General features: G+C 39.7%; 1 protein-coding gene across 1 annotated transcript in view; it reads left to right on the forward strand.

The window, feature by feature from the left end:
- The window catches only part of Wdr81 (WD repeat domain 81), a 94,483-nt gene that overhangs the window by 16,245 nt on the left and 64,016 nt on the right, over positions 1 to 14,222 (forward strand). Inside the window, exons 6-11 of the mRNA XM_069839584.1 lie at positions 2,146 to 2,346; positions 4,427 to 4,572; positions 6,407 to 6,591; positions 7,838 to 7,977; positions 10,504 to 10,794; positions 12,902 to 13,893. Coding sequence (XP_069695685.1) covers positions 2,146 to 2,346; positions 4,427 to 4,572; positions 6,407 to 6,591; positions 7,838 to 7,977; positions 10,504 to 10,794; positions 12,902 to 13,893 — 1,955 coding nt within the window. The remainder of the gene's footprint in view (positions 1 to 2,145; positions 2,347 to 4,426; positions 4,573 to 6,406; positions 6,592 to 7,837; positions 7,978 to 10,503; positions 10,795 to 12,901; positions 13,894 to 14,222) is intronic.

A 14,222-nucleotide genomic window follows, 5' to 3' on the forward strand; every position in this document is an offset into this window, starting at 1 on the left:
GTTATTGTACTCTGTCTTTTGGTTTTGAGGTTTTCAGCAACAAATATGTTTCTTATTGTTTCGAGCACACTAAGATGGTTTGGTCTGGTGATATGTTGTTGTTTTCGAATGCCAGGTGTTTGACAATAAAGTCATTTGACCTCTTGCACTCCAATATTTTTCAAAGATATTATCATGACCAGCCAATGAAGCACAGATTTTGAGGTGTTCCGAATCCATTTCTTGTTAAATGGCAAGTTGTAGCCGATTTAAGTGAACACCATATTTTAACGTTTTGGTGGCTACTTCATTCACACACAACCCCCAGAATGTCTGGAGGACCACACCTGCTGTTGGTCGACGGGTCCATTGGACCTAGCTGGGAGATCTTGTTGATCACCAGCTTTCCCTCCTTAAGCCACTGGAGGACGATTTTAGTGCCATAGCAGGTCAGCACTAGGAACAGAAAAGTAGAAAGAGGAGGAAGGAAAGGGAAATGAACCTCTAGGCCTCGAATGCTCTAAGGCCGTCGGGATCGAAGAACGTAAGAGTTCAGTCAGAGGACTGGATAGGAAAGGGTAAAGAGGGAATTAGGTATTGGATAGAGGAAAATTATATCAAATTCAGTCATTAACTCATCAAGCTGACCAGTGCTAATGGATGAGTAGCCCCTCCCTTTAGTTCAGCTCGTAAAATTATTTTTTGAAAGGCATGTTGGTCCGACAAGTTAACAAATTTAAAGAAACAAATATCAAGAGTCCTTCAATAACTGTCTATTAAAATTACAAAATATTACATAGGTTACATGATCCAAAGCAATATTTTAATTTATTCTTTTTATTGTCTGTGTCGCTATTTTAAGCTGCATATTTTTTACCAAATTGTGATCTATCACCTGCACACATGTCAAATACTTTTATGTATTTTTTGAGACCTCATGAAGGTTTTACTACCATATATATATATATATATATATATATATTTCAGACTGTTCATAAGTCTTTTTTATTTCTCTTATCATTGTATTTTTATATTTTTATATTTTTACGTCATGTACTTTTAACACTTTTCGACGTTACTTGTCTATCCATGTCTTTATATGAAAAGCATAACATCGCAAAAGTCTGACCTGAAGATGCTATTATTATAGCGAAAGCGCTAGTCAGAATATGTTCATGTAACCTATGTAATATTTTGTAATTTTAATAGACAGTTATTGAAGGACTCTTGATATTTGTTTCTCGTAAAATTATGCTTACTAACAGCTGCACCACAGGAAGGTAGGGATGGGACATTGGGTATTTGTCCAGGTTGGTTCCTTAAAGCCTTCAATGGGAAGGATTAATGGCTCTCCCCCCTGTATCCGACAGATACCCTTTTGCATTATTACCCTTACCCTTACAAATACAAAAAGCACAAGTGCAAAAAAAAAGGGAAGGAAAAAAATTACAAGAGACATTACTTAGCAATATCAACGTTTCCTGCTTCTGCTATTTTTAAACCCTTATGCTCAGGATTCATTTTACCATTAGCAACACTGTCCTCTATTTCCTTGCGTTTCTTTATGAATGTTGGTTGCAATTGTTGACTGAGTGCTGGTATGATGAGCTTTCTTTTTTATTTTCGTGGTAGTTTTTTTTGGGTTGCAATACACTTCTTACAGTCCTCTTTCCACTCCTGGAACAAATGTTTCAGGCCATTTTTCCTCAGTTTCGGCAGGCTAGTGAACTTGGAATCCTTGCTTCTCAACCATTCTGTTTGTTCATAATCGGAAATGACCAAAAATCGCAAGATGTGAGATCTTCTAACTAGTTGTTGTAGTGATGGAAATTTTCCGTTAAATTGAGTTGGTTTTTACTCTTATACTGCCCCTGAATCAGAATGTCCCAAATGTTCATAATATGGTTTAACCTGACGATTGCAAGATAAATTAGTTTGAATGCATTAGCAAATTTGAGATATAGATTTCATCACTATTTGTCTCTCTTATCAACAATTTGTCTGGCCTCAACAGAATTTCTTTCGTCTTTGTCTCCTGCACGCAGTTTGTTTACTATTTCCCATAAAAGTATACTTTAATTTTAATTTATTCTTACAATAAAAGATGGAATGTAATTTATCTGTGTAAATAAGTTTAAATAAATAAATTTACTGTTTTGTACACAGGTACCACATCATGTGTCGGATGTCCTGTCTGAAATCACATACTATGTGTATCTGTCAAGGCGTACACCTCGCTCTGTGCTTTGTAAATACGTGCGCTCCAACTGGGTCCCAGCTGAATATCCCTCATCTATTCAGCGTCTGCAGGAGTGGACGCCTGATGAATGCATTCCAGAGTTTTTTACTAATTGTACAGTATTTGAGGTAAAAAAATAGTCTCGTAAGAAAAATTAATTTATTAGATGTTATCCCTGATCACATCTATATCAAATTGGCCAATCTCATGTTATATAAAATGACAACATATAAAAGAGAATGGTTGCTAGGATCTCCACTGTCGAAAATTAACTTTCGGTAACGACTGCTAGATAGAACTATAGCTGCAAGCTATTACACTATGCAGTTCCATCAGGGTGACTTCTTTTGCAGTTGCTAGATGGCAGCATACAGAAATTGATATGAATTGTCTTGAAAGACAATTAGGCTGATCAGTCTGTTATATGTGATCAGGGATTCAACATTTAGGGGAGGAGGCAAATAATGTAGTCATTTAGAACTCAATGTCAATCACAGCTCTGTGAAAATATTTTATCTTTATCTAAGCTGTATTCCTGTATTATAGCAATGTAAAATTGTAAGTAATGCATATGTTTAAAGCAAGAAAATTTATTGATTAAACATAAGAATTTTGTTATGTTTATAGTAAATCTCTCTTGAAGAAGACTAATAATGAACAATTACAATTTTGCATGCAACTACAGGGACTGCGTATTGTAGCTGATAATGATTTTTTCAATTCTGAAATAGCTGTTGTTGTTTCCAATGGCAGACTCTGGATTTAGTCCATTAGTCTCATGGCCTCCCAATATAACTGGACGATATTCTTCTGATTTTGGTCAGAAATTCTGAAATAGTTACAGAAGAATTTTGAAGAACTAAGAATATGCATCTTGAGTACACACTTTTAACACTCCGTATCACTTACGAATTTTGTTATACTAACAATTTTCTAGTGTTAAAGGAAACTTAAGTGGTAAATTAACTGGTTGACTAATTTTTACTTTTTGTTAGTCATTCTCAATACTAGTGAGGTCCTTGCTTCTTGACAGTGGTATGACAACCAGAGCGCCAGTTTTAAAAATTCCTTTTCGAGCATTAAAAAGTCCGAAATGAAGGAAAAAAAAAAAAAAAAAAAAACAATACATACTTGTTGAGCAAAGGTTTCTGGATTTTTTTAAAAGGAAAAATGAAAATTCGGTCTTCTTTGGTCTTAATCACTTCCCAGTGCCCTTATACATTGACAACTGTACTATTGCATTCACTCTGTCAATGAAGACAGGTCTACTGCTGTGGAGTAACGGTTAGCTTGCCTGACCTTGAAAATAGTGGGCCTGGGTTGAAATCCTGGTTGGGACAAGTTACTTGGTTGAGGTTTTTCCGAGATTTTTTCTTAACCCATTAGAGCAAATGCTGGGTAACTTTCGTCACTGGACGCTGGACTCATTTCGCTGGTATTATCACCTTCATATCATTCAGACGCTAGGTAACTACAGTAGTTGATAAAGCGTTGTAAAATAACTCGCTAAAAAATGAAGACAGGCTGTCCTTCCAAATTTCTTAAGATTCTCAGTTGTGGAAAAACCAACACTGAGCCATGAAAAGGGTTAAAGCTTTCCCACAAACAAATATAACAATTTTCTTGGAAGTCGATCTTGGCGATCTAGTGTTTACCATGCTTGCCGTTACATTCTAGTTCATAGTTCAAGCAAACCAAACGCTGATGGATTTTTTAAAAATAATAGTATCATAAAATCTTAGCAAAACTTCGTTCAGAAGAAAAGTAATGCTAAGGAACTTGTATTTACAGCACATAAAAACTTTCTTTAAAAATAGGGTTTCAGGCAAAATTTACTGTCCATGTAAAAATTGTAATTTGTCATTATCCTCATCCATCATCCTGTCATCAGGATAATGGACTCCATCTACAGTTTGAATACAGTGACATGGAAAATTACAGGTAACTGCATGTTATGAGCATCACACTGTTGACCCCTTAGTCGAAGATGTGAGAAAGGACGTCATATACTGCTCCAGTGTCCTCAGTTGGCTAGTCATGTATTGGAATTGTTAATTGGCTTCTGAGAATTTGAAGGAATTAATCTGTGCAAGTTCATACTTTCCCTAGGGGAGAAGAAGAGAAAGGAGAATCTATAAGTGAATTGAATTTACTAGTGAACTATTACTTGTTCTGTTTGTGCGCCTAAATAATCTATTTTATTTGCAGAGTATCCATGATGATTTGCCCGATCTTGAAATTCCTCCTTGGGCCTCAACTGCGCAGGACTTCATTCAGAAACATCGAGATGCTCTTGAGAGTGTCCATGTTTCAGAGAGACTTCATCACTGGATAGATCTTACATTTGGTTACAAGTAAGTAATTTATTGTTGAACATTATTAGATTTAAAGATTAATCTATCAAGCAACAAATTATAAAATATAAAACAAATACTGGGTGTTCAGTTCAAAATGTGTCATGGCTCGCTGTATGCCGTCATGTGGCTAGCTGATGAGCCTAGAGAATTCAATCTTCCTACACTTCCGCAGAGGTGTATAACCTAAGAGGCAGAGAAGTTGCCTAGCAAGTACGGCGTTCATTCTGAAGAGTACGTACCGATACGTACGGTAACGCCGGTAGTGGCAGGAATGTGAACTGTTTGGAAATACGTACTGTCAGGATATGGGGAGAGGGTTAAGACGATTACTTACGTATTTATTGACATTAACTTCGACGGTCAACATGGACACGGAGCATTTGATTTGTGTTGTGGAATGTTACTGTACGCAACCGATGATAACAAATACCCTGCGTACGACTTGCCGGCGCAAAACACAGTTCGAAAGAGGTTATGGTAGCACACAGACCGTACAGACCGCCATCTGTTGCTACGACATTCAAGTTATACCGTACACGTTCTGAAGTTCAGATTGAAGAACGCCTTAAATAATAGGCAACTTCTCTAACATATAAGCTGAAACTCGCTTCAAATCGGTGACCCAACAACAGTGACGTCATGACACACTTTGAAATGAACACCCAGTAGACTAAACACCTTAGAAGAATGGATCATCAGGTTTGCTTACCACGTGGAATATGGAAGTAACAGTTGTCCACAAGTCAAGTTGATCCGACAGTATTTTGCCATCAGCAAAGTGCTGTGCCATCAGTTGTTAGTTTTTGTTTTAATAACTTACTTTACCGATGCACTTACGTTAATTATTTATTAGAAATAACCAAAATGGTACTCACTTTTACATCAGACGACGTGTCCATTCTCTGTTTTGAAATAGGCGTCATTCCTTAGTACCCTACATTGTCATTATTTCCACTAACATATACACATTCTCAAGTTTTTCCTTTGTTAAAGCAGTATTGGGCCCATGTCTTATATACTTTTTGTCTGTAAGAATATCACATGTTCGCACTTTTTTCACTAATTTAGAAAAGTTATTTGTGTTGAAATAACCTGTATCTCAGTATTGCAGGATTTTTCATCATCATTCACAGGCAAGTATTAGACCTAGTGGCCTTTTATGGCCTCTAACCTTCTCTTTTTGGGTCTGCCTATATTTCTACGACCTTTTCGATTATGTTATAGGATCGGTTTTGGTATTCTGTTGGTGTTCATCTACATGTCCATTCACTTTTGTAATTACAGATGTATTACTCCAGGTGGGTTCAACTTTCAGTTCATCCAATATGTCGTCATTTCTGCAGTGATCCGGTAGTGTGTATCCTGCTGTCCTCATAAACTTCACTTCGGATGTTATGAGTCGTCTTTCATCTGCTTTTCTGAGAGTCCATGTTTCACTCCCATAGGACTTGCCGAGCTAAAATTTAATAAACTTTCAGCCTAACATGTATCTGAACTTGCGAAGGTCTAAAAACTTGTTTCATTGTTCCAGTGATTTTGTTAAATTTAGATACCTATATTTAAAGCTATATCTCTTTCTTCTGCATATGCTAATGTGCAGCCCAAATAATTAATTAATTAACCTGTTCTATTATTGACTGCTGCTGCTGTATCTGTCACCATCACCACCGCAACTGCCACTCCACCCCAACCCCATACACATCCCTACCGTCACCATCTCGGACACTTATTTTATGTGTTAGAATCGAACAAGTCTTCTTGATTTGTAGCCTCATATGCATTGAATTTCTAGCCGAAAACAAATGTCAATATATGTTGTTGATAATTGCAGGTTATCTGGCAGTGCTGCAGTGAAGTCGAAGAATGTTTGCCTACAGTTGGTAGACAGTCATACAACCCTGACAAATACGGGAGTGGTTCAGCTCTTTACTCAACCCCATCCTCAGAGGCACACACCTTCACCTTTTTGGGGAAAGACACCTCCGAAGCTCCATCTTCCTCCACGAGACAAGAAGAGTGAGATATTTTTGCAAGATATTACAGACATATGCAGTGCTCTAGAATCTCTCCCTCCCCCTACCTCTCTACCCACTCATCATCTACACTGCTTTTCCTCTCCCTCCCTCCCTCCCATCCCTCTACTCTTCTCCACCACCCTCCTCTCTCTCCCGCCCCCTCTCCCTCTCTCCCATACCCTCTTTCCCCCTCTCCATCTCTTCCTCGCTCTCATTCTCCCCCTCCGTCTCCCTTCTTCCCCATCTCTCCCTTTTCCTCTCTCCCCCTACCCCCCTCTCACTCCTCTATCTACCTTCGCTTCTCTCTCCCCTCTCCCTCCTTCCTCCTCACACTCGCATCCTGTCTCCCTCCCTCTCAGTCTCTCCTCTCCCCAACTCCCTTTCCCCTCTTCCTCTCACCCTTTCTGTGTCTCTCTCCCTCCCCCTTTACCCTCTATCCCTCCTCCTTTCCCTTCCTCTCGCTCCCATATTCCCCTCCCTCACTCCCCATCTTCCCTTCCCTCGCTCTTCCCCGTCTCTTTCGCTTCCCCTCCCCTCTCTACCTCTCTCCTCCCACTTTCCCCTATCTCCCTCCCCTCTTCCCTCTGTCTCTCCCCCTCTCTCCTTTCCCCTCGCCGTCTTTCCCCCTCTCTCCCCTCCTTTTCCTCCTTTCTCTTTTCTCCTCTCTTCCCAATCCCCAAATCCCTCTCTCCCTTCTCCCTCTACCCTTCTTCCCCTCTCTCCCTGTTTCTACTCCAGCCCTCTCTCTCCTCCCTCTTCTATCCCCTCCTCCTCTTCCCCTCTCCCTCATCCACTCTCTTCCTGTCGACCTGGTTGGCAAGTTGGTATAGCGCTGGCCTTCTATGCCCAAGGTTGCGGTTCGATCCCGGGCCAGGTCGATGGCATTTAAGTGTGCTTAAATGCGACAGGCTAATGTCAGTAGATTTACTGGCATGTGAAAGAACTCCTGCAGGACAAAATTCCGGCACATCCGGCGACGCTGATATAACCTCTGCAGTTGCGAGCGTCGTTAAATAAAACATAACATTAACATTAACACTCTCTTCCTTTCCCCTCCTCTTTCCCATCCCCTCTCATCCCCTACCATTCCCCTCTCCTATTCCCCTATCCCCTCTCATCTCCCTCTCTCCTCCTCTCCCTCTCTTCCTCTCTCTCCCGCTCTTACCCTCTCTCCCTCTCTGTTGTGACATGGCATGTTTTGTATGTTGGATGATTTTTTGTCTACTTTTAATTGTTAATGTTAATAGAGCCATCTGAACGTGTTAGTGAGGATGAGAGTCATAGTTCAGGATTTGAAGAAGACGAATCAGCAACACTTCAAGGTCAGGCACGATCCTCACCACTAGCTCTCACCCGTCTGCTTAGCCGATCCCGTGGTTCCTTATTGGTTAGTATTACTATATTTTACTTTAAATTGTAAATTTGATTATTCACAAATTGTTCACATTCTATCTCAGAAAGTATAATTTAGTTTATAACTGGATACTCAAATTAGATGAGGGTGTCCAGTAACATCACAGTTGAGCTGTTGCACTGCAAACCAGAAGGTTTCGTTTTTGATTACTCATGAGTCATAATTTTTCTCCATTGACCTGATCCAGCTGCTCCATGGCTCTGGGTTTCACTCAGCATCTAATAGAAATCAGTGTCAGGGGTGTTCCCTTAGGTGTTAAGGTGGCAAGCATATTGGACTGTCATCCCTACTGCTACTAACGTCAATCGTCCGTATTTTGCCAAGGTACAACATCGTAATACCAGTAGTCTACTTCTTTCTCATACAACCTCCAGCATTCAGGTAGTTTTGTTAAACGAAAATTGTCGCTATGAGGGTAAGTATCATGGTCGATGTCTTATGTCCAAACTTAATGGTGTTCCTGGTAAGTTTATTAAAGGAATCCGTGTCATGTTTCACAATAATTGAGTTTATCATAATCTTACCACTGATATTCCTGTATTGATTGTTTGATTCATTCATTCATAGTTTTCTTTCTCGCAGATCTTTCACTGCAAACCCAGCATTCTCCAATATTCCCTCTTTTCTGCCTTCCTCTTAGTCTCCGCATATGATCCATATATCTCAAAATTGTCCATCATCTGTATACAAGAATATCAAACTCCGCGTAAGTTAAATTGTATCTCTTGCTACCAACATTACACAAAGCTGTCTGGTGAAAAGTTACAACGGCATATATACGAGAATAATGAACAGCAGTGAGTAAAGCCTAAACCATAGCCAGTTAGAACCTACATACAAAAACAATAAATAACCGAATGCAGCCAACAATACATTCAGGCAGTGAGTAAAGCCTGAACCATAGCTAGTTGGAACCTAGATATAAGAATAATGAACAACCGAATGCAATCAACAATACTTTCAGGGAATGAGTAAAGCCTGAACCATAGCCAAGTAGAACCTAGATACAAGAATAATTAACAATCAAATGCAGCCAACAATGCATCCAGACAGTGAACAAGGCCTGAGTCACAGCCAATTAGAATCTAGATTTCAGTTGGCTATCCTTACATAGAACTATATGTGTGCTGTAAACTTTAATGTCAACTATTTGCAGATGCTTTGCGAAAAGAGGAACTAAAATACAGAATATCATGTAATGCAAAGATATTGTGTAGAATGGCGCCTTCTGGATTGCATTGAGGAGTATGCGCGCATCTAGCTAAAGAAAGACGTGGGGAAAAAGGAATGCGAGCTTCAGTAGAAGCTGTAGCGTGGTACGGAGTGAGGGAGGAGAAGGCTATGGTGACTGGGGCGGGTGGAGCAAGGAAACACCTAGAAGCAGGCTGTCCCCGAAACTTCTAGAACCCGGGTGGCATTGAATACTCTGGAGCCCGCATGTGTGATGTATAAATAATGTCGCGAGTTAAGTGATTCAGTCAGTCTTGGACAGTAAGTGAGTAGCAGTGAGTGAGTCTTCGATAGTGTATGCAAGGAAAGTACGATGCAGCTGGGAGACCTGGATCCGACGTGCATGAACCGCAGCTGAGAGACGTGGGTTCGACGTGCAGTGATCCGCAGCTCGGGAGACTTGGGTTCGACTTACAGTAAACCGCAGCTGGGAGACCTGGGTTCGACGTGCAGTGATCTGCAGCTTGGGAAACTTTGGTTCGACTTGCAGTAAACCGCAGCTGGGAGACCTGGGTTCGACGTGATGTGAACCGCAGCTGGGAGACCTGGGTTCGACGTGCAATGAACTTGAACAGTGAGCTAGAAGAACCAGCCAAGGCAAGCGAACTGTGAACTGAGAACTGACAGTTGTGTTCTGCACATAGTGCATTGTGAACATTAATTGAAATTAGGAGTACATTGTTGTTGTTCTCAATAATACACATCGTGTATTGTCATTGTCGCTATGTGGCGTGCAATAACGACTATTGTGTTGCTGTGTTGTCAGGTGTGTTGTAAATAAAAATCACAATATTTTGATTAAATATGTGTTTTCCATCCCTAATAAGGATCTGTAGAATATATTAAAAGAAAAATGTACATATTCCTCATTCTTACAATGAAACAATTGAATTGTGTGATCCCGAAACTTGCTCAGTCCATTTTATGATTTATACATTGTGTATGTTTTTTTGAGACCTCTGTCATTACATTTTAAGCTCTTTTCTTCCAAAATAACGCCATTCCTTGTATAAAAGTTTGCTTTATTGTGCATGTCACTTGAAAACTCACTCAGTCTGTAGACCAGTGAATAAAACACTAGTCCAATCCTTTCATAAAAATGGACTAAACGTGTTTTGGGATTGCACTCTTCAATCAATTCTCTGTCTTGTCTGAAATCTGCACATTAAACTTATGAGAATTTTGTTTCAGATTTTATTTTATGAATTCTTACTTTTAATCCTGTAACATATCTATATGTTAGTTTCAACTTCGTTTTCTTTTGTGCAGGCTCCGTTTCCCTCACAATCGACAGAAGAAAGTGGTTCAAGAGATCGCCAAATTGAGCAGCAGAAATCTTCTGGAAGTAGTTGCACCAATGTTGCCGCACCTACAATTGTTCTGCCGAAAGAATACAACCCTGCAGCTGCTCTGCAGGCTGTTGAGCAACTTCATGGGTTCCTTAGCAAAACTTTTCATTGCAATTCTACATCTCCAGTTCCTCAGAGCCAGCACCAGGAGTCGACTGTAAGCGTTACCTATAAGCAAGTTGTTGCCGGACGCAGAATACGTGAAATGCAGGTACCAAAAGAGATCATTACATTTTGTTTCTTTCTGACAGTAGCTTCCTATTACAAAGAGCATGTGTATTACCAAATACCTTACTATAATAATACCGGACAGTCATAACCAGGGTGTGCATATATGAACAATCCATTTTTGGGAAAAAGAACATTTATTTCAATCTTTATATGGCTATGTGGTACACCATTGGATACAATGTGTCATGAACATAGATCACCTGAGAAATGTTTATGCACTGCTCCCAATCACCTCAGAACAGATATCAGTACAGTTCCACATGCCCTTCAGCAATGTTTATGCACTTCTCCCAGTTACCTCAGAACAGATATCAGTACAGTTCCACTTGTCCTCCAGCAATGTTTATGCATTTCTCCCAACGTGTAGCCTGGAACGAAACACGGTATGCAACATACACGGAGTGATAAGATCCACAGCATCTCGGATCCTTTGTCTCAGGTCCTGGAGATCACGCACTCGTGTGCGGTAAACCTCATTCTTAATGTACCTCCAGGCAAAGAAATCTAGGGGTGTGAGGTCAGGGTTCGTGGAGCCCACAAATGTGGCGATTCGTGCCCAATCCACCGACCCGGAAACATGTCATCAAGGTACGAACATATGATTAATGCAAAATGTGGTGGGGCACCATACTGCTGATATACGACTGTATCGGTAATTCCATCCTCCTCCAACTGAGGCTGCAGGTACGTCACACCTGTTACAGTTGACTCAGCAAAAAAGAAGGGTCCATAACACTTGTTCTGGGTTAACCCCAACCAAACATTAACACAGGGAATATTTCTTTCCCATTGCATGGTAACATTGGGCTGTTGTGATGCTCAAATACGGCAATTGTGTTTGTTCACCAGTCCACAAACATGAAACCTAGCCTTGTCGCTAAACAAAATGTTCCCCATGAGATTGTGATTGTTGACAGCTTCAACAAGGTCCATGCACATTGCTTGGCGACATGCATGATCTTCGTCATCAAGTTTATGGACCACTTGGATGTGGTAGGCACGTTTTTTAAGGGAAAATCGTAGAATTTTCCAAATTGTGCTACAAGGAACATCTAGTTCACTGCTCAGACGACGTGTGCCTGTGGGCTCCTGGTGATCGCATTGTTCACTTGTCCTATGGTCTTCATCAATATGTGGTTTCCTTGGATGTTGCTTATCACTCACTGATCCTTGCGATTAAATTAGTTCAGCAGGACATGAATGTTTGCCCTTGTCAGAGTGTCCTTATGAAACTTGCGTCGAAATTCCTCTTGTGTGTCTTTGTAACTTAACCCACGTAAGCATGAGCGAACAATGGCTATTCTCTCTTCAGTACTGAACCTCATCGTCTACAGATTATAAATCTGAAAGCAAAAATCATGTTTATTAATTTTTTCCCAAAAATGGATCGTTCATATATGCGTACCCTGTACTAACAGCATTGACGTGAGTGCGAAATGTCGCAGAGCTGACATCTAGCGGAGAGGTGTGATATTACGACCACAAATACAAATATTAACATAGCGGGAATCAGACTATTGTTTAAAATGTGAGGTACTAATGAGACACTTAAGAAATGTTGAATAGTATTTCATGTAAAATTATTATTTTGTATCAAAACTGTATATTATGAGAAATATTGCATACTTCATATTATTTTCCATAATTAATTGTTACATATTTTTTCTTTGCTTTAGTGAGACAATTAATTCTGGCGTTAAGAATGAATTTACAATAACGAGGCAGTCGAAATAATCATACTAGCCATGAGTTATGGACTATCTCGAGAGAAATGACTCTTTATTACTCAAACACATTGTATGAAGCAATATGTCAATCAGTTCATCTGTCTATTTCTATTTATTTAGCTGTTTTCAATTGCTACTAAAACTAAAATACAAGAGCTGCGAGTTAGAGAATTTTAAAGATGAAAAGTATTCTGTGTCTACCCCTAGTCGTGTTGTTCATGATGTATAGAACATTTTATGAACACCCTATACAGCATGTATATAAGCCCGTTCCTTAAGATATTGAATTAGCCTTGCTTTCCTTTACACTTCTTTATTATAGATTGTATCATTAATGCATATTGTTTTCTTACCTTTTAGGTGTTGGGTTGTCTAGTCATTGAATTGTTCCTGGCATCGAAACTACGAGCCCTAGGAAGCAGTAGTTCCTTCTCATTCAGTCAACGTCTAGATGCATGTTTGTCAGTACTTACACGATCTGGAGAAAGTGTTCCTCGCTGTGTGAGACAGGCTATTGCTCTTCTATTACAAGTGGATTTAAATCCAACATCATACAACGACGAAGAAAATATAATTGAGCGAGGAGAAGACATTTCCAAACTCTCTGAACAATCCACCAAGACAGTTCATCCCTTTCGTTATCCTACTGTGACATTCCAAGGTCTACCACCACCTTCTGCCCATCAACTACTTCAACCTCTTCTCTCATCTGTAGTGTTTCCTTTTCCTCGCCACTTCACTAGAACATATGCGCTTCTCCAAACACTTCATGAGTATTCTAGTACGGCTAGAGAACTTAGTTTAACTTGTTTTGTGAGTGATGATGAAGGTGCTTGTGTAAAAAGTGAGGCAGAAAACAAGAAAGCTTTACTGGTTGGCAAGATTAGTGAATTTAAAGTTAAAACAAGTGCAAAAGAACTGTCAACTCTTCTTCCAGAAATGCTGTCCTCTTCACCTGAGAGTCTAGATCTAATATTACCATACATGAAAGACATGTTAGAGGATTCATCAACTTCTGTTCTTGCAGCTTGGCATCTCTTTGATCTTATGGCGAAGGTTCTTGGACCTCAGAAAACAGCAACTACACTTCTAGAACCCATTGTTAAACTTTATGATTATGCTTCAAATGAAGATAATGGCCTAAATGCTTCAGACATGGGCAACAAACATGTTAAGTTGTACCATCGTAGCTTTCTTCTTCAGCTTATTGTTCGTCTTGGCCTCAGGGTGTTCCTTGAAAATTTTGTAACTCCTTTGGTAGAAGCTGTTGGTGGCTACAGAGATGTCATGCATTCTGAACACAGTCATCATCATCACAGATCTGACTTCAGAAATAAAGCCTCACATCTCAAGTAAGTTAACTGTTTATTTGATCTGTACTAATATTTAATGCTTTCTTTCAGGCCATTGTAAAACCATTGCCATCATAATGTGACTAGCTATGAAATATGGCAGTAGAATTAAAATTTTGCTTTGTAAAACTATCTCAAGTAGCTTACATCATCGATGTATAGAATTTTCGGAAAATTCCGTGTGAGAAGCACAACACAAGACATGAAAATCAGGATAGAACATACTTTCTAGCTTGCAGTTTACCCAAAAATCAAGTGGAAAACGTATTTAATCAAGATTTGATCGAAGTATCACTTGGAATACTGCAAGTGGAGTTCCCTATGCTTAT

Source organism: Periplaneta americana, chromosome 11, assembly GCF_040183065.1.
Source record: "Periplaneta americana isolate PAMFEO1 chromosome 11, P.americana_PAMFEO1_priV1, whole genome shotgun sequence".
NCBI classification, from domain to species: domain Eukaryota; kingdom Metazoa; phylum Arthropoda; class Insecta; order Blattodea; family Blattidae; genus Periplaneta; species Periplaneta americana.